This window comes from Erithacus rubecula (genome assembly GCF_903797595.1).
Source record: "Erithacus rubecula genome assembly, chromosome: 4".
Lineage (NCBI taxonomy): Eukaryota > Metazoa > Chordata > Aves > Passeriformes > Muscicapidae > Erithacus > Erithacus rubecula.
Window position 1 is genome coordinate 27,948,359 of NC_136686.1, and position 25,104 is coordinate 27,973,462.

Genomic DNA, 25,104 nt, shown 5'->3' on the forward strand with positions numbered 1-25,104 from the left:
ACTCTCTTGACAATTTAAATGATCCTTATATGAAAAGTGAATTACCTCCATTGAGATTCGTCTGTGTATCCGGTTTCTGAGACAAACTCCTGTGGGAGACTGAACTTCATCAGATGACGTTCCAGAAGCTTGGTCACTTTCCCCATCCGATCCCATTTTCAAATTTTCATGAACAATATCTTAAAAATAATCCAAAGAATTGGAAATAGTTAAACAGCAATGCATCAAACAGCTGTTTCGTACAGATGGAAAAGAATTGAATCATTACTGTGCACTGAGTTACACAGCAGATTCAAAGACTCACCACAGCCATGGCAGTCTGGATACATACTTTTTATGGCTCAGTAATAACCACAAAATGAACAGAATTACTTTATAAGCATTCTATGCAAACTTAATTTGAACTGAAGCAGAACTCAGTTTTCCAAAACGAAAGACAGACATTCCAATCCCAACAGTAATTTCCAAAAGCCAAGTCCCTCTCCCAGCTTCAGTTCCTAAAATCTCTCTGTACCATTTCTCTTTTAGCTGCTCTTGGACATACAACATTACTGAGAATAATTAATATTTTCAAATCAGACTACTAATGCTGGTAATCTGAAAGTATCTTCAGAAAGCTTAAAAGTCATATGAAGAGGCATAGCAGTGTTTTCAGAAATTAAAAATACAGAAGCTTCAAATACAAAATTCCCCAGCACCCACATATGAAGTCAGGGGATGTATTATAACCATCTACATCAAGGCCCACAACACAAAAGTGCATTCAGCAGGTTGACTTTTAATAGCCATTAAGTGAAAGTTGTGACCTTATGGAGGAAATTTACCTAACTGCTTGGGTTACGTGATGCAGAATCTTCATGTCAACTGGAATTGTTAATTTTAAAATCCGTAAGATTTATGCCCATAAAAGCTTATGTGTATTACATATACACATCCATATGCATATAGTATTACTTTTAAGCACCAAAAACTTCTCACACTTTGGAGACAAACACTGTAGTGAACAAAAGAAAACCCAGGCAGTGCCATTATAGCATAAAGAGCCAAATGATTTGCAAAAGAACACAAAGGAAATTGGTCATACAAGCAATTCACGATGAGTAATGCTTCATGATCAACTTCGAAATACGTGAACTCCAAAATTACTCCAGAAATTCAACAGCTATACATAAAAAGTAGGTGTTTCAAAAGACACCAGTTTCCCCACTGTCTCCTGATTCTTGTTAGTAATCATTATCCTCTACATGTAAGAGAACCTGAGGAGCAACTAAAAATCCTAGAACTCTATCCCTAAAACATGCCAATATTAGCAAAACACAGAGACCAATTCAGCCTCACCACCAACACACAAAGTAGTTAACATTTGCAAAGCATTACAGCAACTTAAAAAAGCCCCCAAAAACCAAGAGAAACTGCAAATTTTCACCACCTTCAAAAAGCAAGAAAATTGGATTTTCTAGGGAAAAAGAAAGCCATTAGGGCAATGTTTGTTATCTGCACATCTTCTAAAATATTTGTCTAGCTTGGCTCACATAGAATCATGCACACTTCAAAGGAACAAATCCGTCCTCAGTACAAACAAATTCCTTTTATGGAAAACAGAATGGATATAAAAACAAAGATTAATTTCTAAGCTACTAGCAACACATATTTTAACTCAAACTACTGTAATTAAACACAAACAAAGCATGCAGCTCACACACAAACCAAGTTTTCCAGCAGCGATGCATATTTATATTGGATTTCTATTAAAAATCCACACCAAATCAGAATTTTCCCTGCAAATCATGCTCAGATTTGGATTAAATTTAAAAAAATAAAATCCTGCACTCCTTATATCATAAGCAATCTTCTGATTTCGAACAAGCTAAATACTCATCAGTGCTTCTAAAGGCATGGCAATTTGAACCACAGCAAAAGATTTTCAGACAGTGGCTCCTAAAGATCAGCCTTGGTTTTGAAGCCAAGCAGAAAAAATGTGACTCTCTTTTGCTAACTCTCTAAGAAATGTCTTATTCTCTGTAGGGACTTGACAGTTATCTTCTAAAAAATCTCTACCAAACTGCAGAAAATTAATTTTAGTAATATAAAAGCATTATTGAAAACACCACTTGCAGCAAAGCTGTTATGCCAGCACTGTTATATCTGGTATAATAATACACTCAGCATATGGGTTCTTTAATGAAAACTCTGCTTTAAAATACTTTTCTGAGAGGTCATGTAATCCAATTTTGCAATTACAACTCCTGAGATTCTGTTAGTAAAATGAAGTGAAACAGCTATTGACAATTGCTCCCAAATCTATTTATCTTCATGTTGGAATAACCCATTGGTTGGGACCCAAAGTCTAGTTTATTTATGGAAGCTAGGCAAGGGACAGTTATCTCAGCAATCTGACAAAATAAAAACCAGCAAAATTAAAGTAGTACTGCATTTTAAACCATGGCGAAATGACATAATTTCTTTTTTAGAGAGACTGATATTTTAAATAAAGTAATTATGGGAATGATACTGTCATATTTTTCACATTTAATTCACAAAAGCATTTGTATTCTGAAATTACTAGTTAAAAAAGACAATTGGAATGCAGTGCTCAGAACAACACAGAGCACCCTAGTTGACAAAGGTCATTACACCTATGTAATAACACACAACTAAGCAATATCTCAAGTACTAGTAACACAAACCCATACATTTGGGATAGATAATGTAGCTGCAAGGAGATTGTGCTCTTTATAAATCAGGAATGGGAAGACAAAGAGGGTCTGTACCACTCAGGTCTAAAAATGAACTTTCAGGCTTATATAAGATGATAACTTGAATGCCACTGTGATATGATTAATTCTGGTAAGTCTGGATAAGCCACATACACAGAACCAAGAGGGTTTATGCAGGATACTGGCTGGGGCAACCAAATATGTATCATTAAGCACATGCATTTCCAATGGGCTAAATATCCAACTGCTTCTATCTACAAGGGTTTGCAGATGTTTTAATTATTTTCTAAACAGATATAATTTTAAGCTTTTTAAAAATAACTTGACTGTGTTATCATCTGATATAAATGCATCCTTTTATTTGATTCATTAAAAAGGCATTAGTAGAGCCTTATGTTCATTATATTAATGGCATATACCCCAGACTAAGGCATTAACCCAGACATTTTAATCATTTTTACACAGGTGCACAATGATGTTTAAATAAGCAATGATGAAAACCATGCAACTATTTCCCCAATTTCTCTAAGCCTTTCTATAGACAAGTTTACCAGCATTAAAGCTTGCTTACATAGTCTTCAGAGGTTTTAAACATTCAATAACGTATTGAATTGCTTTCACTGCAATACCAATCTATTCTCTTACAGAGATGTTTATTCTAATGTACTCTACATGTCTTATTAAATATGCAGAATGGCCATGTAATAAAAAGCTAGATGTAGATGACTGCAGTATAAAAGGGAAGCTATAGAAGTACATTTAAAGGAAAAGGGTGTCCTCATTTCAGCTGTGAGGAATGCACCACAGAAGAAATTAATACAGAGAACCTATGGTGCAGCAAACGAGAATTCCTCCAAGTGAGCCATAATCAAAGTCACTAATTAGCACTGAGCCAGAATTCATGATCTTTCCACCTTATTTCAATTTATTACATTTAAAAAAACCCAAAACCATGTGACTTGCAAAGCTTACTTTCCTATGAAGTGGCTACATAGTACAATTAATTTCAGTGATCACATAATTCAAACTGAGGAAGGCCATAGTGAGAAAGTGCCTTGGCCATTACCATTACTGAACTATGAAAGCTGTATGGAAACATCATTCTTTTCAAATGATATTCATGACAATGAAACAAAACTTCTCCATAACTGCATTAATACAACTGGCAAAAGCAAGGATTAATTCTCTCCTGGTTGTAACTGCAGTTCACCAGCAGGGCCAGTTTCAGTTAGCTCTGCACATTCCAGGAGCCTCCCCAGAGGTGAAATTAATATAAATATGGAACAAGGTCAATCTGATTTGTTCTGCATTCAGCCGGGTCAGGTCCAAAAAAGGTTTATTAGCTCTGGCTTCATCATGGACTGCAGCAGCTAAATGTTTACAGAGGTACAAGACTGTACAAGATACAAGTGAACTAAAAAGAAAAAAAAAATAAAAAAAAATCTATCAGCAAAACCCTCATTCAGTAGTTTCACAATCTGGTCTGGGAATCAGCTCTGTTATTTAAAGTCATCCTGGTAACTGAATACTAAATTTAAAAATTGCTATTTTTTTTTTTTTAAAGGCATGGCTCAAAAACTTTTCCATTACATAGCATTTTACAAAACAAAGCTAACAGAGAATTTCCAACTAGAAATTATTTTTAAAATATTTTGGGATTTTACACATTATCACAACCTGCAGAAACTCAAGTTCAATGCTCAAAAAGCAAATAAAGCACCAAAACCCTCCAGGGCTTCTCTATCAATTTTTATAGCAATAGCTTCATTCAAACACAGGCAGCATGAAGATGCACTTGTGGCAGGTCTCAATTTAATCTGGTTTTCTTTAACGAAAAAACCCATCCTTTATCTGCCATGATTTTACAATATTTCAAGGATATCTTTCTGATACCACTTTTCTACCTATGAAATAGAGGAAAAACTGTAAAGAAAAGAGGGTCAATGAAGAAAGCAAAGGAAAGTCTCAAGCAGTGCAGCATATTTGACTATTTTGTTTCTGATGTCATTATCCCAACAGGGAAAATCTCAGCTTCCTGATGAGTAATCACCATTCTCATATGGCAGGAACAAAAGAAAGAAAGATGTGAAAAAGGAGCAGAAAGAGGAATTATGATTGCACATACTTGTACTCCCTGGTTTTTTACCTCTAGATAACATGCACAAGTAACTTGTATTTCCATCAAATAAGGAGTTTAAAAAAAGGCATTACCATATCCAAAGCAAAAAGAGGTGTTTAATACAGACATACAGAGCAACCAGGCCTGGTGGAAGGTGTTTCTGCCCATGGCAGAGGTTGAAACTAGATGATCTCTGAGGTCCCTTCCAACCCAAATCATTCTGTGATTCCATGATACACCCTGTAAGTACATCTATACACTACTTTAAAAAAATTACAAATTGTTATTAAAGGCAACACACAAGTAAGAAAGTACAGGCATGTCTTTGCTTCTCCTGTACTTAGTTTACATATATCATATAGCAACAGCTCCTTGAGTAAATTCAAAAGGATGTACATCTTTTTTTCAGTTGGAATGGTAACTCAAGCAGTTAAAAGGCATGTTTTTTGAACATATTGAGTGGTATTACACCAGAGGAGGATAAGTGGTTTGACTACTATCTTGAAGATCCATAGCCTAATCTTAGAGATCAGTTTATCACATTTCTAAAGGAGGACAGGAGATTAAAAAAATAATAAAATTCTAATTAAGCTGTGGCTTGCTCTCATTTTCTAGTATCAATTAATTAAGCATAATTTAAAATAACATAAAAGCAGGATAAAACAGTAATGGTGACTGGAGGCAGCAACATGACAAATTGCCTTAAGAAGAAAAAATATTTTGCAACTTATTTGCCTCATGGAAGCACAAATATATCTCAGGACCACAACAAAAAGATAATTATAGTTGAGTGGCCTTAATTTGTCACTGAAAAAAACTTTTTCTCTATAATAATAAGTAATACATCAGTTCTTTTAAAATTCCACATATGATTATCCTGTTTTCTTGTATTACATGCATTGTACTTCTTGCTCCTTGCAAAGTATTAAGAAAGAGTATTTCATTACTTTTGTAAATTTTAAACTTGTAAAAAATTCATAGGTGATTTCTATGTTTTCTTCTAAGAGCTTTCTTCCTGAAAATCTGAAGAGACATTCAATGCCTTAAGAACAAATTTCTCAAACTTCAAAAAAAAAAACTACTGCACACTCAGAGATTTATCAAAGCATTAGAGTATCTGTACCTCTTGCTACAAATCAATACTAACATCATTTTTCACAGAAAAATTAATGTAAAGGAACCATGCAGGAAATTACCTAATCTGCTGCCATTTCTGGGCATGGCCATGAAAGAGCCGAGGCTGCCCCCTATGACGCTGTGCGGTCTCCGTAACGGGGGCTTCTTGAAGGATCCCGTGTACTGGTGGAGGAATGAGTGCATGCTGTGGGACGTTGGAGGCCTGCCATTCTTCACAATGGGCTCTACAGTTCACAAGGATCAAAATATTCATTGCCACAAGCAAGGAGGATTGTCAGGAACATGCCAGAAGAAAAAACAAAGAAAGGAAAAAAAGAGTTAGTAAACAGGAAATCACCAGTCTGGTAAAATTATCTTTCATGCTAATAGCAGACCACTCTACTATGGCCATTTCTCTATTAACAAACAAGTACAAAACATGGCATCAAGTATCACCCAAATTTAATTTTACTAAATCCTGTCATTCTGCTGCTGGACAAGTAAATAAGTAAATACCCTGAATATACAGTCTTAGAACGTCAATAAAACCAGAAGAATAATTTCCTTCTATCTTACTGCACAATGTTTCATCTTTACTTTTAAACAGGAGAGCTGTTATATCAACTGTGATGAGCAAATTCAACTACAAGCCTTCGAAAATATTCTCCCCCTCAAAATTCTCGTGGGTCACTAGTACCAAAGCCTTGCCATTGGAGATCTTTAGAAGTAACCATACTTGTCTATATCTCCCAGACCTGTCATGCCATAATTAAAATTATTAACTTACAGAGTATCAGAAAAATTAAGCATTTAATTTTTTTAATTTGGCTTTCGACTGGATTGTATTTCAGGTGGTTCACAGAGATTTTTTAAAAAATGTTACTATCATTGATAAGCACCTTCTAAAAGAATGAAATGTTAGAAATTTTTAAATCTCATTTACAACTGTGAGAAGAATTTGGGTTTTTATGTTCCCTCAGCAACCTGACTCCTCATACATGGACTAGCCCTCAAGGACAGACATGACCCCAGAAGCAGGCTAACTCTGAAAACATGAGGGTTTTTTTTAACCCCATAAGAAGCAGAACAGAGGTCCACTTGCATTGACTGTCACAACAGTGGATTTAGCAGAACCACCAATGAAGTCATTCATACATGAAAATAAAGAGGAGAAGCTCTCACTTCAGAAAAGAGATCAGAGTCATCTAGCAGCTACATGCAAGCACTCTCCCTATACTAGGAAAAGGAACAGAAGCTATGCCCAAAGAACAGCCGAGATTCAAGTAGTTTTATTTTCCCATTATTTGACTCTTATTAACATTACAGATTCATCTTTGGTACTAGCCAGAAGACAGAAAAGGCAGCAGCCATGCACTGAACAACCACAGTGTGAGTGCTACTGAATGGAGAGCAGCACCCACTGGAGCCACTCGTGCCTCATGGGACAGGGAGCAGTCTGAAATAGCAGGAATGCCAATTCATCACTCCACCTTATATATCCACATGCAGGGATCCCAAAACTTGCTTTCCCTTCCAGAAAAGGGAGTAAGAATAATATAGCTAGGAGAATTATTATATAGAAAATATTTCCATATTTTATGGAAAGCAGAATTTCAATGGTAAAGGAAAGGAACAGAAACAAATGCCTAATAACCTAAGGAAAACAGGATCCTGAAGGGAACACCCTCCCTCCCCACATATATAAAAACCTTCTAGATACATTATTATGATTAGTTTGAAGCAGAGACAGAAGTACACAGACAGAATTACCCAAGGACAGGTCAATGACCTTAAAAAATAATTATGCAAGGAATTTTTGCATATAAACATAACACAGTGAGACAGAAAAACCAAAAACATTAACTCAGCTGCTGCAGGGAAAAAACAGAAAAGCCCTGGGGAAAAAAAAAATAAATCCATGCTGCAAGCCAAAAACAGAAAAGACATGTCAGCACTGTTACAAACCTGCCTGCATCCTTTCATTAGCATCCTTCATAAACACAGTGTTGGAGTGGGTGACCATGAGGAAAAATACACTATACATCTGTGTGTATGTTTGAAAAGTATTACCAGGGTCTTCAAACCTCTGCATATTTCTGTCCCAAATGCTTATTTCTCTTCCAATAGTCTGCATCACCCTTCTGACTTAAGAGTGGTACCAAGTTCCTTGTTACATGCCTTTAACAGCAGATTTACCCTAGGGCAGCAGGCAGCAAAATCCTCAATTTTTAATAGAATCTATTACTACTTCCATGTGACAGGACACAGGTTCACATTCAGCACAACTACTGCTTTTGATAAATTAACATCTGCTTTTTGCTTTCCAACTTTCTTGCTAATTTGATTTGAATTTAAGTTTCCAGCCTAAACACCTCACATTGAGTTTACACACAGTGACAAACAAATGAATAATACCTTGTATATTATGGGTTTTGCCTACTCATGCTAAAAGCAATCTAACTTCATGAACTGTGCAGTACGTAAGAGAATTTATGAATACACTGAATGTCTATTTAGAGATTGAATTTTATGTTCATTACTAACATGACAGCAGGATACACAGAGATGATTATGAAAAAATCTGTTTTCCTCTCAGTGCCAGTAAATTTGGATGCATCACAGTTTAAAACAATATTCTTAAAATATCCTAACATAAGCAAAATTCAGCTCAAATATAAGGATAAATACAGATCGCATTAATAAGTAAATTTATAAAAACAAAAGATTAATGGTTGATATTATAAGATCCAATTATATAAGAAATAACTTTTGCCATCATAGGCAACTATTACCTCCTTCACTGTCCTAAGTACTGTACTAAATTGTGGAGCCCATTATAAAATTTTGCAACAATAATTCAGGTCATGTAGTAGGACAGGCACAACTGTTGGCAGACAATGAAGTGAAGGTTACTCGCACAACACTGTATTTTTGACTAAGACAAGTATTAACACTACTTGTTTATAAATGGGTTTAAAATCTTGATACATGTAAATTTACAAAAAGAGGGATTGTACAGCATATGATGATATAACACAGAGGTTTATGTTTTGCAAAATATATTTGCTGTAAACAATTCAGTATGCATTGCTGTATGTTAAGAGTTTCTAAAGAAACGGTTGCATGAATTCTTCATTATGTTACCTCCTCCCTGCAATTGTGACAACAACAGCCAAGAGCTGGAACAAATATTGAATATGATCAAGCAAACTCTTGCTGGAAATTAATTTACAAGACTGTTTATTACAGTTTTCATGCATTTAAGAGATTCAGGAGTAAAATAAAGTGCTTTTGAAAAGACCTACTTAACTCTCTCTCTCTCCAAGGTCCCACAAGTATGCCATTTGAAGTTACAATTTCATTTAATTCACTTCATTTTTTTCCAGAATTATTAAAACACTGAATCACTATATTTAAAGCACAACACTGTAGCTATACGGTGAGAGTTTAGTCAACTGTTTGGCCTTGAATAAAGGGCATCTAAAACTGTAAAAGTTACATGCCTTTACTACATATGCCTATAAAAATGTCTTCTTGAAGTTTTATTTCTGTGATTATAGGTTTGATTTACCTTTAAAAAAATGTTTCCCCTATATAAAACTCACAAACATCCCTTACTTTAGTGTCACTATACTTGGTAAATCAAACTTAGTAACCACATGCTGCTGTTGGTTTAATATTCAGTGACAGGCAAAATGAATGATGGAAATTAAAAGGTGAGTAAAAAGACACTAAAAAATTCCAAGTGTGTGGATCTATCGCATTTTGAGATCATGCACAAATCTGGTCTTCCTCTCTCAGCTAGATTACAACAGCAGAAGCATGATGCAACCCAGGCTCAGAGGAGGGCTGAGAAGTGCACCCGGGAATTCACTACATCCACCACCTACGTCAGCACAAAAGTGAAAAAGCCAGCCATGGCAGGTTGCATACTGCACACAAAATGATTCTTCTGTGCAAAACCCCACCACAGGATGCTAAAACTAACCAAACTTGCAAGACTCAAGGGGAGACTGAACAAGCAATCTGCTCAGGGTTACTAACCACACAGAGACTTGCCTAGTTCAGTAGTCTCTGAGCTAGAAACAGATACAGCACACTGGGGAAATTATGCTGTACTTCAGGCTCTAATCTTGGACTCGTCCTCAAATGTCATTCAGCACAGATATGCAGAATTCCAGCTGTCCTTACAGCACATTACTTCTGCAGCACCTGGGCACTTCACTTGTGCTGGCTGTCACTGGCACAACCATTCCAATAGAGGGTCTATCAACCATTTATCTCCAGCTGTCTTTCCTCACCCTATTCTGTAATCTTTAACTTCAAACTGCTAAAACAACCTGATATGGAAAACAAGCTGAAACAGAGACTTCTCAGTGGTTCTTTTTAAATTGTATTTCATCAGTTGTTATTATACTCTCTTCGTATTTTGGCTACAGCATCATGCAAACTTGGACTCATCTTTAAGGGAATACCATTTCAAATCTCATTTCTTAGGCAGCCTACTAAACTATCATGCAAATCTAGTCTTAAAAGTGTGAAAAAACTTAAAAAGCATCCAATGAGAATATTTATAAATATGATACTGATCTACAGGTTGATCACATATCTTCTTTTCATTGTCCCTGAACACTTCTTGCAATAGACACCCTTTAAAAAAGTGTATCTACATATGCACATTAGTTTTTTATCTATAAAAATGCACACCCCTTTTTTAAAATGCCACATCCATGTTACCTTGCTTAAGTGTGCACCTTCAGTAAGGTTTAAAATTGAGCAGCACACTGAGCAGCACAGTGACTGCGCACTGTTTATACTCCATGTCCAAGTTTGGTGAGTGCTGACCTAACCCTTTATATAATTTGGAACATTTTCTTGCACTTCTCACATTCTATCATTTAAACTTCTGTTACTATTGACATAACCCAAAATAAATACAACAGTACTGTTCAAAGAAAACATTGTTCAAAATACAATCACCCTGGCTTAATAAAGGTTTAAGAGTTGTTAGATTATGAAACATTTTGGAATACACACACATTATTTTAAGAAAACACTGTATCCAGTTAGGTACCATAGCTTTGCTAAGTTTGAAATAATGCCAGCACCAATGCTAGCAAACGTACAAAAACCAGAATAAAAATTCATTTGAGTTGTGAAGTGGCATAAATATATATTTGAACATAAGTGGAAATGATTTTTTAAAATTTCATAATTATGAAAACTACCGGAGTCAAGTAGAACAGCAGTGTATGTAACTAAGAAATCTGTCAGAGGAATTAACTAAACCCAATAATTTTATAAAGATGCCTCCTCTTCTTCCTAATTGCAATTTAAACTAACCACAAACCTTGACCTGAAATTACTCTTGAGTTAAGCAATTTTTCAATTTATCTTCTCCTCATCTATCTATGATAACAAAGACCCACACTACCACTTTCTTTCCTGTGCTGGATTTACTTAACTGGATTTACTTAAGCTGAGCTCCAGAGAGGTGCAGAATTGCCTGGCATTTCTTTGCAAAGCCCCAGCAACTGACATACTGTCACATGTCAGTCAGATGGTGGATTAAAGAAAGAAAGTATTTTCATTGGGAATGTAAATGCATTTTAAAAGACTTTTTATGAATATATATCTTATCGCATACTCAACTATCTTTTTTTTATTTCCCATGAGTATTTCTATTATGTGACAAAAAGACCAAGCTGTTTTTCAGATTTCACTGTCTAAATTTTACTGTGGTATTTTCTTCAACTAGCTTTAATAAAGAATTAAATCATGAATCATACAAGGTGACATCTTCCCTTAAACATTTGTGACAGAGCTGAGTATATCTGCAAAAAAATGCTTGATTCCACAACCACTATCCATTTTGGACATGTAAACCACATAAATATGTATTTTAAATTCATATAAATAAAGTTGCAATACATACATGGAGATTTTCTAATCAAAGTAAGACATACTGGAGACGTAGCTTTTGTGATTTGGGTATAGAATGGGGATTGAATCCAGGCATGTTCCATATTCTAAGTATGAATGAATCTTTGTGCCTGCCACAATTCACTACTTCTACCAAAAATGTGGCTCAAAGTTCTTTCCCCCAGCATCCAACAAAAAAGAAATGTAATTTTGATTAAGTTTTTTAACTAGATCACTATGGGATATACAGAGCACAGCTGGTGGTGAAGGATGGAGGCAGAACCTCACCTGACACTTTTAGTTGCAACTTGACTTTGGATTGGCTCAAGCCTAACAAAATCTCAGTAAATGTGTTGAGAATCCACTACTGGATTTTATAGGACAGGACTCAGTGCAGTTTCTTTTCCACCACCTTGACCTCATCCTTGTTCCAGAAAACTTGCAAGGTTCTTTTCATAATTTCCAATTTGATAGAGAATGGAAAAGTGTCAAAAATCTACATTTTCGAAATTAAATATTCATTCTCTGAACAGCTTTGTATTCATGAAGCTTGCAATGCATCATCTCAACCTTTTAAAACTATTTAATGCAAGCTTCTCAAGTGCCACTGACGTATAACTTACTCATATTTCAGCATCATTACTACACATTTATTTACCTGATCTGAATGTTAGGCTCTGCTAATTATTATTCAGTTTTTACATAATAAAACCTGACTTTTTTGGACTTGAAATATAAAATATTTTAAACAAACTGCTGAAGAAGCTGTTGTCAAGAAGCCCTTTATTTCTTCAGAATATGTAGAATGTAAGCAGGTGAATTTCTGATATTGTAGAATTGGCATGCTGCACCGTATAATATTTAATTACATGCTGTAAGGCAGTCAGACCCACTCAGTAAAATTAGTTGATTGCAGGTGACAGCTTCCATAGAAGATACATTTAAATAATCCAAAGTAGCAAAACGCTTGCTAAATATGCACCCCTCAGGAGCTGGATGAAGAACACTACAAAATACTGTGTATTTATAGATTATTTTATGGAGTTGTTTCCTTGGATTCTGTTATGTGATACCCAAGAAAACATTGTCACTCTAAAAACTGAGCAACCACTCAATACCATTTAAATTACCAGTATTTTTTGTTAAACATTAAGATTAAATCTTCAAACTATTGAATACTGCAATTTTGAGAACTTGGCAAAACCTCAAGGGCTTACTCCCATTGCTGGAATTAATCCATTTGAGTACAGTTGTTATTCTAGAGCAAATGTTCTTCACCTGCACAACACAAGGCAAAAAATATTGATAGAACATTTGAAAAAATGTTAATATAACCCTGAAGAAGAAACAGGATTGTCAACTTCCTCTGAGAAATGAGGTATCTCAATTATTAAAATGGTACTGTAACATCCTATAAATCTTTTTTTTTAAATTTAGGACAGAAATTTTTATGGCTGTTTGAACTGCAAAAACAATGCCCAAAAACAAATAAACAAGGCAAAGAATGAGATCAAGACATCTATGATGTCTGAAACACTATAAAAAAGCCTTTCAAAGTTGACTTCATACAGAGTGAGGTTTTGCCTTGAGTCTGGGTATCAAAACAATAAAGACCACAACCAAGCGAAATACATTCAAAATCTAAACCCCTTAGACCTATGTATTTCATACTGCTTAGAAGATAATACTCAGATAATACTTCTCGTCATCAGAACCTGTACTGGAACATAGGCATGGTAGTTCTGTACCTCAAATTATACAAGCATAACACACCATCAGTTTAAAACCATAACTGCAAAAGGCATCACACTACACCAAATCCTTGAGAAAAATATTTCAGCTGCAATTGAATTCAATGCGAGTCAATGCCACAGCCAAGATACAAGCACTCCTGGCCTCCATCCTTGCATTCACAAACACAACTCCCAATGCAACATCTGTGAGACCACACTGCCAACCAAACCAGAGAACAGAGGATCTGGCTGCTCCTTTTTGCCCTACTTTCAGACTGAAAGTTGGCTAGTTATGTCTGTTTTACTTTCCTTACTTAACAAGTACACCTGAATACCATTTGAGAAAAAAATCTCTGCACAGTCATCAGAGCCTAGGCTAAGAGGAATCTGCTGTATTTACAGAGTTCACTACTGCATCTCAACATTTCCTTGTTGCCAAACTTGTATTCTACTTCTAAAGAAAACATTTATGAGTGGACAAAGCCCCCACACAGCCCTCCAAGACTACAGGTCGCTGCAGCATGCTTTCAAGCACTGAATTTTCATGCTCACTTCGCTTTATAAGCACTTCCACATATGAAAAGAGCCTCTAGGTTTTGTGGGAAGAAGCAAATTAAAACAGAAGGGAAGAAAGAACACTATGTTGTGCAGTGAACGTGGGATGGAGAAACCATTCTGAACAGTAATAACAAAAAAGGATGCAGACAACAGCACAGAACGATACATATAGACTATAATAAAAACATTACCAATAGAGCATAAGGGACAGTACAAGATCAGTGTTTAGCTGTGACAACTACCAATTACTCACAGTAATCTGTAGCTCTAGAATGAGCTGTAGCAATTCTGGGGATTTCTTCTCCCCCTACCCGCCCACATCTTCATACTGGTATTTTCCTCCAACATCAGCAGAAAAAATTTACCAATTTATTATCAGTAAGCATTTCTGTGCTCATATTTTCAATTCAAGAACACTGTCATGAAAATATGTTGCAACACACTGTTTTCCTTCCACACTCAAGGAATTATACATAGCAGATGGAATGGGAATTTCTCAGCTCTGTTGAAGATGACATGAAATGATTAAAACTACAAAGGCATTTGGATGTTCAGAGACAGTATCACAATGTGTTAATTTTTATAAACATTCATCCCTCTTATCAGAGTATTAACTAGTCATTAATGCCTTAAACCTAAAAAACACTTACGCACTTTACCGTAGCTGATCCTTCCATTATTACTCACACCTGTAAAATTACAAAAAAATTATGCAAGTGTTCATGAGACTGGATCCTATGATCACATCACTGAGCTAAAAGAGACCAAATGGAGATAAGCATTATTTTACAAATTCATGTAGCCACTCATTTCTATCAGAATGTCACCTTTTTTGGTTTATTATGTACATGTGTATTTATCTGTACCAAAAAAATAACAAAATAGAATGCTTTCTAAGTTACTTACAAATCAATGCAAAAGCTGTGGATGTATTTTGGAATGCATCTTGCAATTATTCTTAATAGCATGCTTGGAGTTTGTGATAATGCATTTCACAGTATCAGACAATACAGCCACATTTTTTGCTTTCATTAGAGATCATATGTATTTGAAGTATTTGCATAAATTTTACACTTAATTAGGCTTTAAATATGCATGATTTGGATGTTACTCCTAGCCAAATTTCATTAGTATGTCATTGCCAAAGAAAAATTTCAGGGGCAAATTTAGCTCTCAACTCCTACATATTACCATTTAGTACTTTTAATATTAATCTAAATACAAATGTTAAGGTAAAATCCAGAATTTAAAAAGCAAGCCAGCACATTGATAGTATGACAAATTAAAAATAAATAACAAATCCACCCAATTGGTTTTATATGTTGAAACATCAGAGACCATGAAAGGCTTTTGTCCTTGGATAAAAGACTAGGCAAGGTATACTTCACACAGTCCACAGTTCATAAGGCTTCAGATATATCATTAGGTATTTCATTGGTCCCTTGATTTTTATGGTTTATGACCTGATTTGGCAGTGCTTCCTCACCCAGAAGCCAATTATGATGAACATAATTTGTAAGAAAGATTTAATTATATATAGGTTTCTGGTCACTAAATAATTTGATGGTGCTCCAAAAAACCAAAACCCAATGGTTATTCTATATTCAGTGCAACAGCTCTGCGCTACTGCATTGAACAATATGGGTTGATCCCTGCTAATCCCATTTTGCTGCTCATGGATGAGTGATGCATACTGAGATTGTACTGACATCACACGATGAAGGAGGCTGTGTATTAAATGAGACTGCATACAAAAGGGCAGCTGATTCAGTGGTAACAATGCACTGCAAAGAAATCAAAAGTTATGGATCTATTTTTATGTCCGTGAACTACAAATGGGACAATTTGTTCTACATTAGGAGTACTGTTCTTTGAATCTTGAAACAACCCACTCAAAGCTGGAGCTAATGACAAGGTGGTCCTCTGGATGGGAGCTGCAGTTAACTTGAAATCACAGGCAATTGTTGTGGGAGAAGAAACATTTGGCAGGGGGCTGAACAACACAGGTTACTGACATAAGGTGAGTGTAAGGCAAGGTCCTAGTATTATGCACAAGTGATCTACATCTGCATCTGGAATGGCAGTACTGAACTGCAACTTATAATAAAGATTTTTACAGGATATACATATATATTTTTTTATACATATATACAGTATTTCACAGGATATAAATTAGATGGAGGTGAGTCTGGATTCTAGGTCAGCACAGATGTGGCTTTCTGTGGACACAGTCCCTACAATCTCTATAACCCATTAACACAGCTGTTTCCCAGGAAAGGAAAAAAAAACTAGCATGTATAAAATTATAACCCTCAGTGAACACAGCCATCAGCATGGAATGACAGGAGACAAGATGAGCGATTTGCTAGAAAGAAAAAGATAAAACATAATAATTGGACAATAAAAATGGAATTCAGTTCTGCTGTAAAAGCCTTCAGCATTCAGGATCTAGTCTTGCCTTCTGACCTGAAAACCACAGTTTCAATGCCCTTCAACTCTTATTTCTCAAGTTCATGATGTAATACTTGAAAATAAAGCACACATGAAGAACCACTTTCTGAAGTTTATTTGGATCCCTGAGTTTAATTCTCTGTAGATTAATACATTGGCATGCTTTTGAATTACTAGACAGTGCTTTTTAAGTGTCTTTAGGAACAGATTCAAAGCCTGTTAACTGGGCACATTTGTTTCTCTGTTCCACAGGGTAAAGAAGCTGTTTATTCTTAAAAGCAGAACTAAGGAGACAGTTACTCCTGCCTCCTGAGATCAGCACCATCGCAGAAAAGGATGCACTTTCAAGATCTTAATGCAACTATCACTTCATAAAATACTCTTCAAGAGACTACATCCTCTCATGTGTCTCAGCTGGATATTTACAGTTAGTGGAGGATTTTTAGCACTGTGATTTTGTAAGGCAAACCTTTCTTGTTTATGCACTCCTTCGTAAGCAATTTTTTTTAAATGCCCACTAAACGATTTTTTTCCAGGCGATATTCTTTACCAAACTGGTCTTTCACCAAAAGAGAAAAATAATTTCTTGGCTGATTTTTCCAACAGTTGTTGTTGCCCAAAGCCCAATCCCTGCAGTCTGTCTGAAAAATACTCTATCCAAAATAACTTCATCTGTGGGAAAGCCAGAGTGTCCTTTAGAAAAGCAAGACTAGCTAGAGCAGCAAGCATTTTCCAACGCCACTTTCTAAGAAAAGTAGAGTTGGAAAGGAAAAACAAAGGAAAACAAAAATCCACAATGTAGTATCTTGTTCACCTCTGCAAGATTAAAGCACAAATACTAGTAACTGCATTCTGGAAGAATCTGAAAAAGCAGCAAGTGCCAGTAAAACTTCTTTTAATGACATGAAAGGATGAGTCAAAGGTTAGACACAGCAAAGTACAGTTTATATTCTCTATCTTCTTTCAAGAGGACTGACAATACCTTGAGTGTATCCAAGAAAACTGTACTAAGGCAACAACAATGTTCTGCATGTATAAGCATAGCATGTATTATTATCACAATTTTAATATATAAGATTCCCTTTGGCCAATGAATTACCATGGAACGCAAAATAAAAAGAGCACAAAAATCTAGCAATCAGGAACATTTTATTGAACTGTATTTTTCACTTATTTTAACACTTTAAATATCTAGTGATGTTAAGCTTGTCACAGTTTGGCGACAAGCACGCAGACATCCAAGTATTACTGTTTGGGATTATTCTTAGATAAATATTACAAGCTACAAATGGTTTTATGGATGGTTTAAGATGGCATAAGCTCATGCTTCTGTAAACAAGTTAATGTGTTCTCTGTGTCTTGAGCTGACACCCAGGACATGGTTCAGTTTTAGGTAAAGTCTTTTTATTCCTGGATTCAGTTTTCAATTAATTCAGCAATCCTGTTCAGTACACTCATTGATTCTGGTAACAATCTTTTCATGCTCATTTCTCAGTGTGAAAATAAGATTCTTTGCACTTATTTACATAATTAAATCAATCTTGCAGAAGTATATACAGGTCTGAAAAAATATGCATCAGTAACAAAGGCAATACAAGTACAATCATGTGGGACAACTAAGTGTCTCAGAAAGGACTTAATATGTATCAGTGCTAAAAAACTGCAGTTGTTGCTCCAGGGTACACCTGTTGTATCAACATATAAGAAGTTGTAATAAACCTTGTCTCCCGAAATACTGGTCATGGCCCATAGTACAAACAGGACAACAGCAATGAATTTACTAGGAATTAAAGGTAAAAATGAAAAACATTACTAGCTTTGTTTTGCCAAAGGTAAATTCTGCTTCCAAAATCTTGGTATGCAATGTATCTTGAATGGAGTTTTAAAAATCTGCAGGGCAAATTCCATTATCTCTACCTCTGCTCAAATTTCCTGGCCCTGTAACTTTTCAGTGGGAGAATTCAGAATGCTTTATTGTTGTGAACTGGGAGAAAAATAGGATTCAGATCTCTTGATATATGAGAAAGTCTTAGATATCAGCAAAGCCAAAAATAACACTAATCAGCACTGAAGATGAAATATGACTTAAATGCTGCAGCCCAGGAAACAGAACAAGCAACAAAACCTCTTCCAGTCATTATGACTGCAGATTGCATCCAGAAGCGGCATCATCACTAATGTGGACTTTACAGAAGCCGGCACATTTATGGGATCAGCCAAAGACTTATGTAACAGTACAGAGACAAGCTGGTTATCCTGAATGTTTTTAGCCACCTTCATATTGGTGAAGAGAAGTACTACTGAGAGACACGATGATAGAATTTAGACTACTGCATTGCAATCACCAACGTAAGGTAAACAGTTTTATATAGAATGCTTAAGCAATTAGTCAATCATGTTACTAAATAGCAATTTTGAGAATAGAGTGAATTTGAAGCCATATGAAGCTGATGTGAGACCCACTCAATCCATACAGTGAATTTATATATTGCAAGAGTATCTATAAGCCTTGCTGCACATGACATAAAAAGATAAATTTAGGCAGCTTTTGATAAACAGCTGTATAACAGTACAATACCAAAGCAAACCAAATCAATATGTAATAACATATAAACCTGTTGAAGGGACTAGGGTAGTACAATTTAAGATAAATTAAAAAAAAAAAAAAATGTTAGTGAGAAAGTCCCTGCAACTGTGAAAACCCCAGCAATGCTCATTTGAATAAGGGCCAGCAAAATTCTTACATTTTCTACAAAGTCAGATATGCTTACCATTATCTTTGCTGCTGTTTTCTTCAATTGTCATTTGTTCTGCTAGCTCAGACAGTGATTCATCGATGGTCTGGCTTCCTCGCAAGGTTAAGGAAAGTCTTCTCTTAAATTTTTTCATTCTATCAATATTGAGTCTGGCTTAAGGAAGCCTGAAAACAAAAATAAACAACAAAAAGTGAGCAAAAATTAGTTAATCAGAAAATGATTAACTAAATGATTAATTGACTTATGGAAAAATTCAGGAAGCCTTACAGAAAACTTGGGCAATATACAAGTTATACTTAAAACAATATCCTTAAAGCAAGATTACTCTACTGAACTGAAGAAGAATGTTTTGAGAGGTTGATGCCATACATGTCTTCAGTTTTTATTTCTATTAAAAAAAAACCCTTTGAGTTTGTTCTCAAACACAACTACCTTAATCACCGATTTTACAATACAATAATAAAGGAAACAGTTCATCTGAAAACTTGCTGAGTATGTACTCTGTGGCCTCCTCCAGAGTCTCTTTCACTAATCCCATCAAGCAGAGGAGACTGCAACCTTTTCTCTTTTTCAGCCCAATTTTTTATGATGAAAACTCACCAAACTCCTCTCTATTTCACTCTTTTCACCAAAAGAAGGAGACAATTCTAAACACATCTTAAACACAAAACCAGTTCTCAAACACCATCCCACCCAGGGAAATAGGACAGTCAGGATCTGGTAACAATGGCTAGAATGGATGTTTCTGAAAAGTCAGGCAGTAGGATGGAACTGTGAACAAAGTAGAAGGTACTTTCTCCCTGGAAAGTTGTAAGCAAGCAAACCATAATAACAAAGGTCCAGGTCAATAAACGTGCTGCTACAAGTCTGAGCTGGTAAGAGAACTCTGTGGTGTGCCACATGTGTACCCTTGCATAACAAGAGGCACAGTTCTGTCTTTCCTTACTCCATGTGGACAGTTCATCCTTGATGTTATTTCTCAATAACTTATTCATCTGCTCATAGCCTCCAAGAATCACATATGCAGTGTTCAACACAAGCATGGCTTACTGAAGTCTGAAATGCTCAAATATATTTCCCCCCCATCATCTTCTATGCCTTCCAAAATTTGTAATTCACATACAAAACTAAATTTTCCTCAATGTTCTCATTTAACAGAGAAAAACAAGAAGAAGCATACCAAAGATCCACATTTAATAACAAATTGTGAATGCAACAACTTTTATATTGAGAGCATCCCTTTAAGTATACACATTCCAACAGTGGAACCTACTCTTTTTTAAGCTGCTTCAAAATAGAAAAGGTGAACAAATTGGTAGAACAAATCTGAAAGTGGCTGCTGGTGGTAGGAGAATGAATACATAGGCTGAACTTTCACAAGAATAAATTGTTTAGGACAGCAAGTAACATATTAGGGATAGATAAAAGAAGACCTTTGGGATATGAGCTCCAAAGTCTGAGATGAACAGTAAAATCACTGGCAAAGCAACACTTGCATCCAAAGGGAAAGAGGTGGATTACAAAACAGGGTAACTAACATCTTAGACAATCACAGCTACTATAAAGCAGAATTAGTCAGGCTCTGGGTACAGATACACAGGAAATAAACTACTGTAGATACAGTTAAACCAGCAGTTTCTAAATTGACCCTTTAATTCATTGCTTTATGTGCAATAAAGCCACACCTTAGTATGAATAATTTTACTCTCACTCAAAAGCAGGATATTCTTATTGTTAAGAGACTGCATTCAGAGAGCATTTCAAAGGGAAAATTTACTTTTCCTGCTCAGCACCAGGCTGCAAAGATCTCACTTGAAACTGTGTCATTTCTGCATTCAAGCTTCTGAAAAAAAATCTGCCCATGTTTCTCTAAAAAGGCCAATTTTAAAAAAAAAAATTGGAAGGACACATGATTTATGTGTAGTTTTGCTCAATTTTCCCATGATGTTTTCTGAAACCTGCATCTTCCTACATGCATTATTCTCAAAAAAGAATACATATAATTTTTAGCTATGAATGCTCTAATGCTATCTGACAGCACAACAATTTCTTTGCAATTTTCCACTTGGGCAGTAACTGAAAAAAGCAGGTACCTTTAAAGGGAAACAGGCTGTTCCTGGCTTTTGATCCTGCATGTACTTAAGCCTACACAATTTTTTAATCAAGAAGAAGGTCTACTGCTGAAAAACATTGCATGTAAACCAACAGGTACGTGGACTGGAAAATCCAGGAAACATTCTAAATCTTAAGCAATTAAAAAAAAAAACCAAGTATTTTCTTAGCTATAATTTAAAAATTTCTACTGTTATGGAAGGGTTTCATGGAGTAATGAAGTACCGCTTGTGCTAACATTTGGAATTAACTCATGGCTTGGTTTTCAAATTATTTAACAGTAAAAAAGAAACAAGGAGTAGGAATCCATATGTGACAGAAAGTTTTCTTCTACTGAAACACATTTCAGCTTTTTAAAGGAAGAGATGCTCACTGATATGAAACCAAATTTTTCTCCCTTAAGGCACCAGTATTCTTGGTAGATCAGAATTGTAAAAGAGAAAGAAAAAAAAAATCAAGAATTGACTAGTATCTGGCACTCAGAATGTCTTCTTTCTGAATTCTTTATTCATATGGCCAAATTTGCAGAACCTGCTCAATATTGGAAGTTTAAGACAAGACACCAGTGAACAGAGCTTTGAAAATATGATCTGTGCGATCCAAAACTAACATTGGTTCTCTAAAATGACAGTACTTTCACAGAAAAGTGCAGATTGTCTAATATCCATTTTCAACAGTTAATAGCAGATACATACTTCTTATCTCCCTGTAACAATAAATCTAGTTTAAATTCAAAATGGAGTTACTTAATTAGTAATTTACACGTAGAAGCAATGTTTCCCCAAATTCATAATGGCTATGAGAAAAATACAATTATTTCTATATTTAGTTTTAGAACAGAATCCACATCTTGACTATTCTATTCTGTAAATTTCTCTACTCTGAGTAAGTTGTACCCAAATAAAGGATTTCAGATGTCACAGTAGATAGATGCGTACACTTGAATGCAACTAATGCAAATTCTAGTCTTCTGCAGACAGAATGAGGACAAGCAATCTGATGTGACACTATCTGATACAACCTACAAAAGCTGGCAGAGACATATTTGTACAATCTTTACAGTGATATGAAATAAAGGAAGCAACATTGCACTAAAGGAACGGCTAATTTTTACAAACATCAGACTGCAGTCTAACCCTGAAAAACTGGTCTTTTTGTCCTTAAAAGTAATGTTAAGTTAATCCTTAAAAACAATGCTAAAATTTACCTTTTCTGTTTTCCAGCATTCACTGTCATTAACTCAGTTCATTTCACTAGTCTCAAATCCCTGTCTTGGACATCTTTTAAATTATAATACATCTTTTAGTTCTGAAAAGAAACTCAATTTTTTAAAATGATCCAGGTAAGATTAGATTTAAACAGGTGTGTTTTAGTTCTTTTTCTCTGAATCACACACCAATCCTTCCCACAATGCCTGAATGACAGCACTTCTCATTTAGCACATACGTATGTTCACAACACCCAGGCTGTACTGCAGACAGACATGAAAGCATTTGGATTCCAAAGCAGTAACCCAGCCAGATTCTGCACTCATGTAGTCACCAAAATTCAGAGGTCTTACATTGCCAATGGATAACATTCTCAAAAATCCTTCCCAGACTCTTGGTTTCTTGGAAGTTAAAAAAGTAAGGCATTATAGATCCTCACATACAATTACTATGTGTGCTTAATTCTTGTCAGTTTAAACAGATTCAGTTAAAATTTTCAAAACCAATAAAGCTATTTAACAGCTTAAATTTTAGTGAGTTTATTTCATGAGTGTCACAAATACCAAAAGCTCCCTAAGATTTTGCTGATTCAAAGCCCTTTGAAGTCAAAGGGAACCTGTCCTTCAACTTCAATTAGCTTTGGATCAGACTAAGTGCTGACTCTTCTTTTCTGTAAGTTATATTGCATCAAGGTCCATCTACATAGAGATTAAGCATTTTAAAATTACTTTTCCACTTAGATAAACACTGAAGTAGCAACCAGACTGTTTTTACAGGCTGCTTTACAAGGCAGTAGGTATTTTCCAAACAGCTAAAGGCAGTTCTTGTTCTGGAAAACTCACATGTAAGACAACAGCTGAAGTGGGAGGAAAGGAGAGGATCAGAAATCCTACCTAACAGCATGAGCAACAGCATGGATGCAGCACAGCCCTTAAAGATGGGCTAGCAAACTAAAGCCCAGGCACAAGACATCAAAGAAAACAGATAACAGCACTCTATCTGAACTCCTTGTGTCAGAAAGAGAGGCCTGAAAAACTCCAGAGTGCTGCAAATGGTATTAATTACAAACAGAAATAAGAAACACCTGTCAAGGATGTTGTCCCCTTATTTTAGAAAGAAAACCAGCTTTCCATTATGTTAAACTGTTCTCAATCTATCTGAATTTAAAAAACAAGCTCAAGCATTCATACCAGTTTATTGCACATCAAATACAGAGCAAACTATTAATTACACTAATGAGAAATATATGGATAATTTATCCAAGATAATGAACAACCAGTTTGAGCACTCATAAAATTCACAAATAGTACAAATGTACATCCTAACAGTCACAATTCTACTCTACAAGAATGGATTGCAAACATGGAATTTTAGTCACTGTACCTGTTCTTTGTATTTGTCTCAATTCACATTTGTTCACATCAGTGAAAAAAATTTTCTACTGCATTTTTCCACACCTGGCCTTTGGAAGCAACTGGACTCTTGTCAGGAACACAGCTACTGAAAAAATTACAAGCTTTATGCTGCACTGGGTGAAAGAACTGTACAGATATAAGTGCCACCTGACAAACAAGGCCTTTGCTACTGATGAAAGAAAACTGTGAAGTCAAATACCTCAGTTTAGTCTGACCTCCCCAGTGGAAAAAGGCAAAAGGACCATCACAGCGTTTTCCTTTATGAACAATATTCAATATGGAACTAAACTTTCCCAGTGAATATACTTACAGAATCACAGCCAAACAATTAACTCAAAATTGGAGGTACAAAGGTATTTAAAAAGGTTAACATCTTATCTGAGTATAGTTTTACTAGTTAATATAGGCAAATAGGCTCCTCCCTAAATGAATGAGAGCATCTATATTCAGCTCCTGATCTAGATCATCAACTGGAAGAACTACTCAAAGAGAGGAAATATATGGAAATTAGCCTGTCCTAATTTAATTTGGACTATGAATACTTATCTTCACCCCCCCCAATCTCCCTTTGCCTTTAAAGAATAATGAAGGACATAAATTAGTACAAGGGAGTTGTGTTTGGTTTTTTAAAATTAATCTTTTAAGTAAAAAAAAAATATTGAACATTACTACAGGCATATTTAACTATGCTGCTAGTACAGAATTTAGAACACTGAGAACCACCAAATTTGCCCAAAAGATCAAATTTCACAGTCCTTTTTCTTCATATCCTATGCTTATCTTCTTTTCTCTGGACCCAAACAGCTTTACTTAGGTAACCACAGCAAGTTTACATCCTTTAAAATGCAGACATGTATTCACTCTCATGTAGATTCAAGCAATATCAAACAGCAAAATCAACAGAGATGTACTATTTGATAAATGTCCCTGGATTAGATATGTCATACTGATTAATAACTCCATGATAATTATCAAAGGCTCTGTTCTCTCAACTGCC

The 25,104-nt window shown here is 35.4% G+C and overlaps 1 protein-coding gene across 4 annotated transcripts in view; it reads right to left on the minus strand.

The window, feature by feature from the left end:
• Nucleotides 1-25,104, minus strand: part of CDK17 (cyclin dependent kinase 17) — a 90,821-nt gene that overhangs the window by 36,130 nt on the left and 29,587 nt on the right. For 3 of the 4 annotated variants that reach the window (XR_013773956.1, XM_079303541.1, XM_079303542.1), the window contains exons 2-5: nucleotides 19,388-19,536; nucleotides 14,816-14,854; nucleotides 6,033-6,197; nucleotides 46-179 (exon numbers count right to left, since the gene is read on the minus strand). Coding sequence is in view for 3 of the 4 variants with exons in the window: in XM_079303541.1 (XP_079159667.1) it covers nucleotides 46-179; nucleotides 6,033-6,197; nucleotides 14,816-14,854; nucleotides 19,388-19,505 (456 nt within the window). In the remaining variant the exon portion in view is untranslated. The remainder of the gene's footprint in view (nucleotides 1-45; nucleotides 180-6,032; nucleotides 6,198-14,815; nucleotides 14,855-19,387; nucleotides 19,537-25,104) is intronic. The other variant, XM_079303543.1, reaches the window with a different exon arrangement.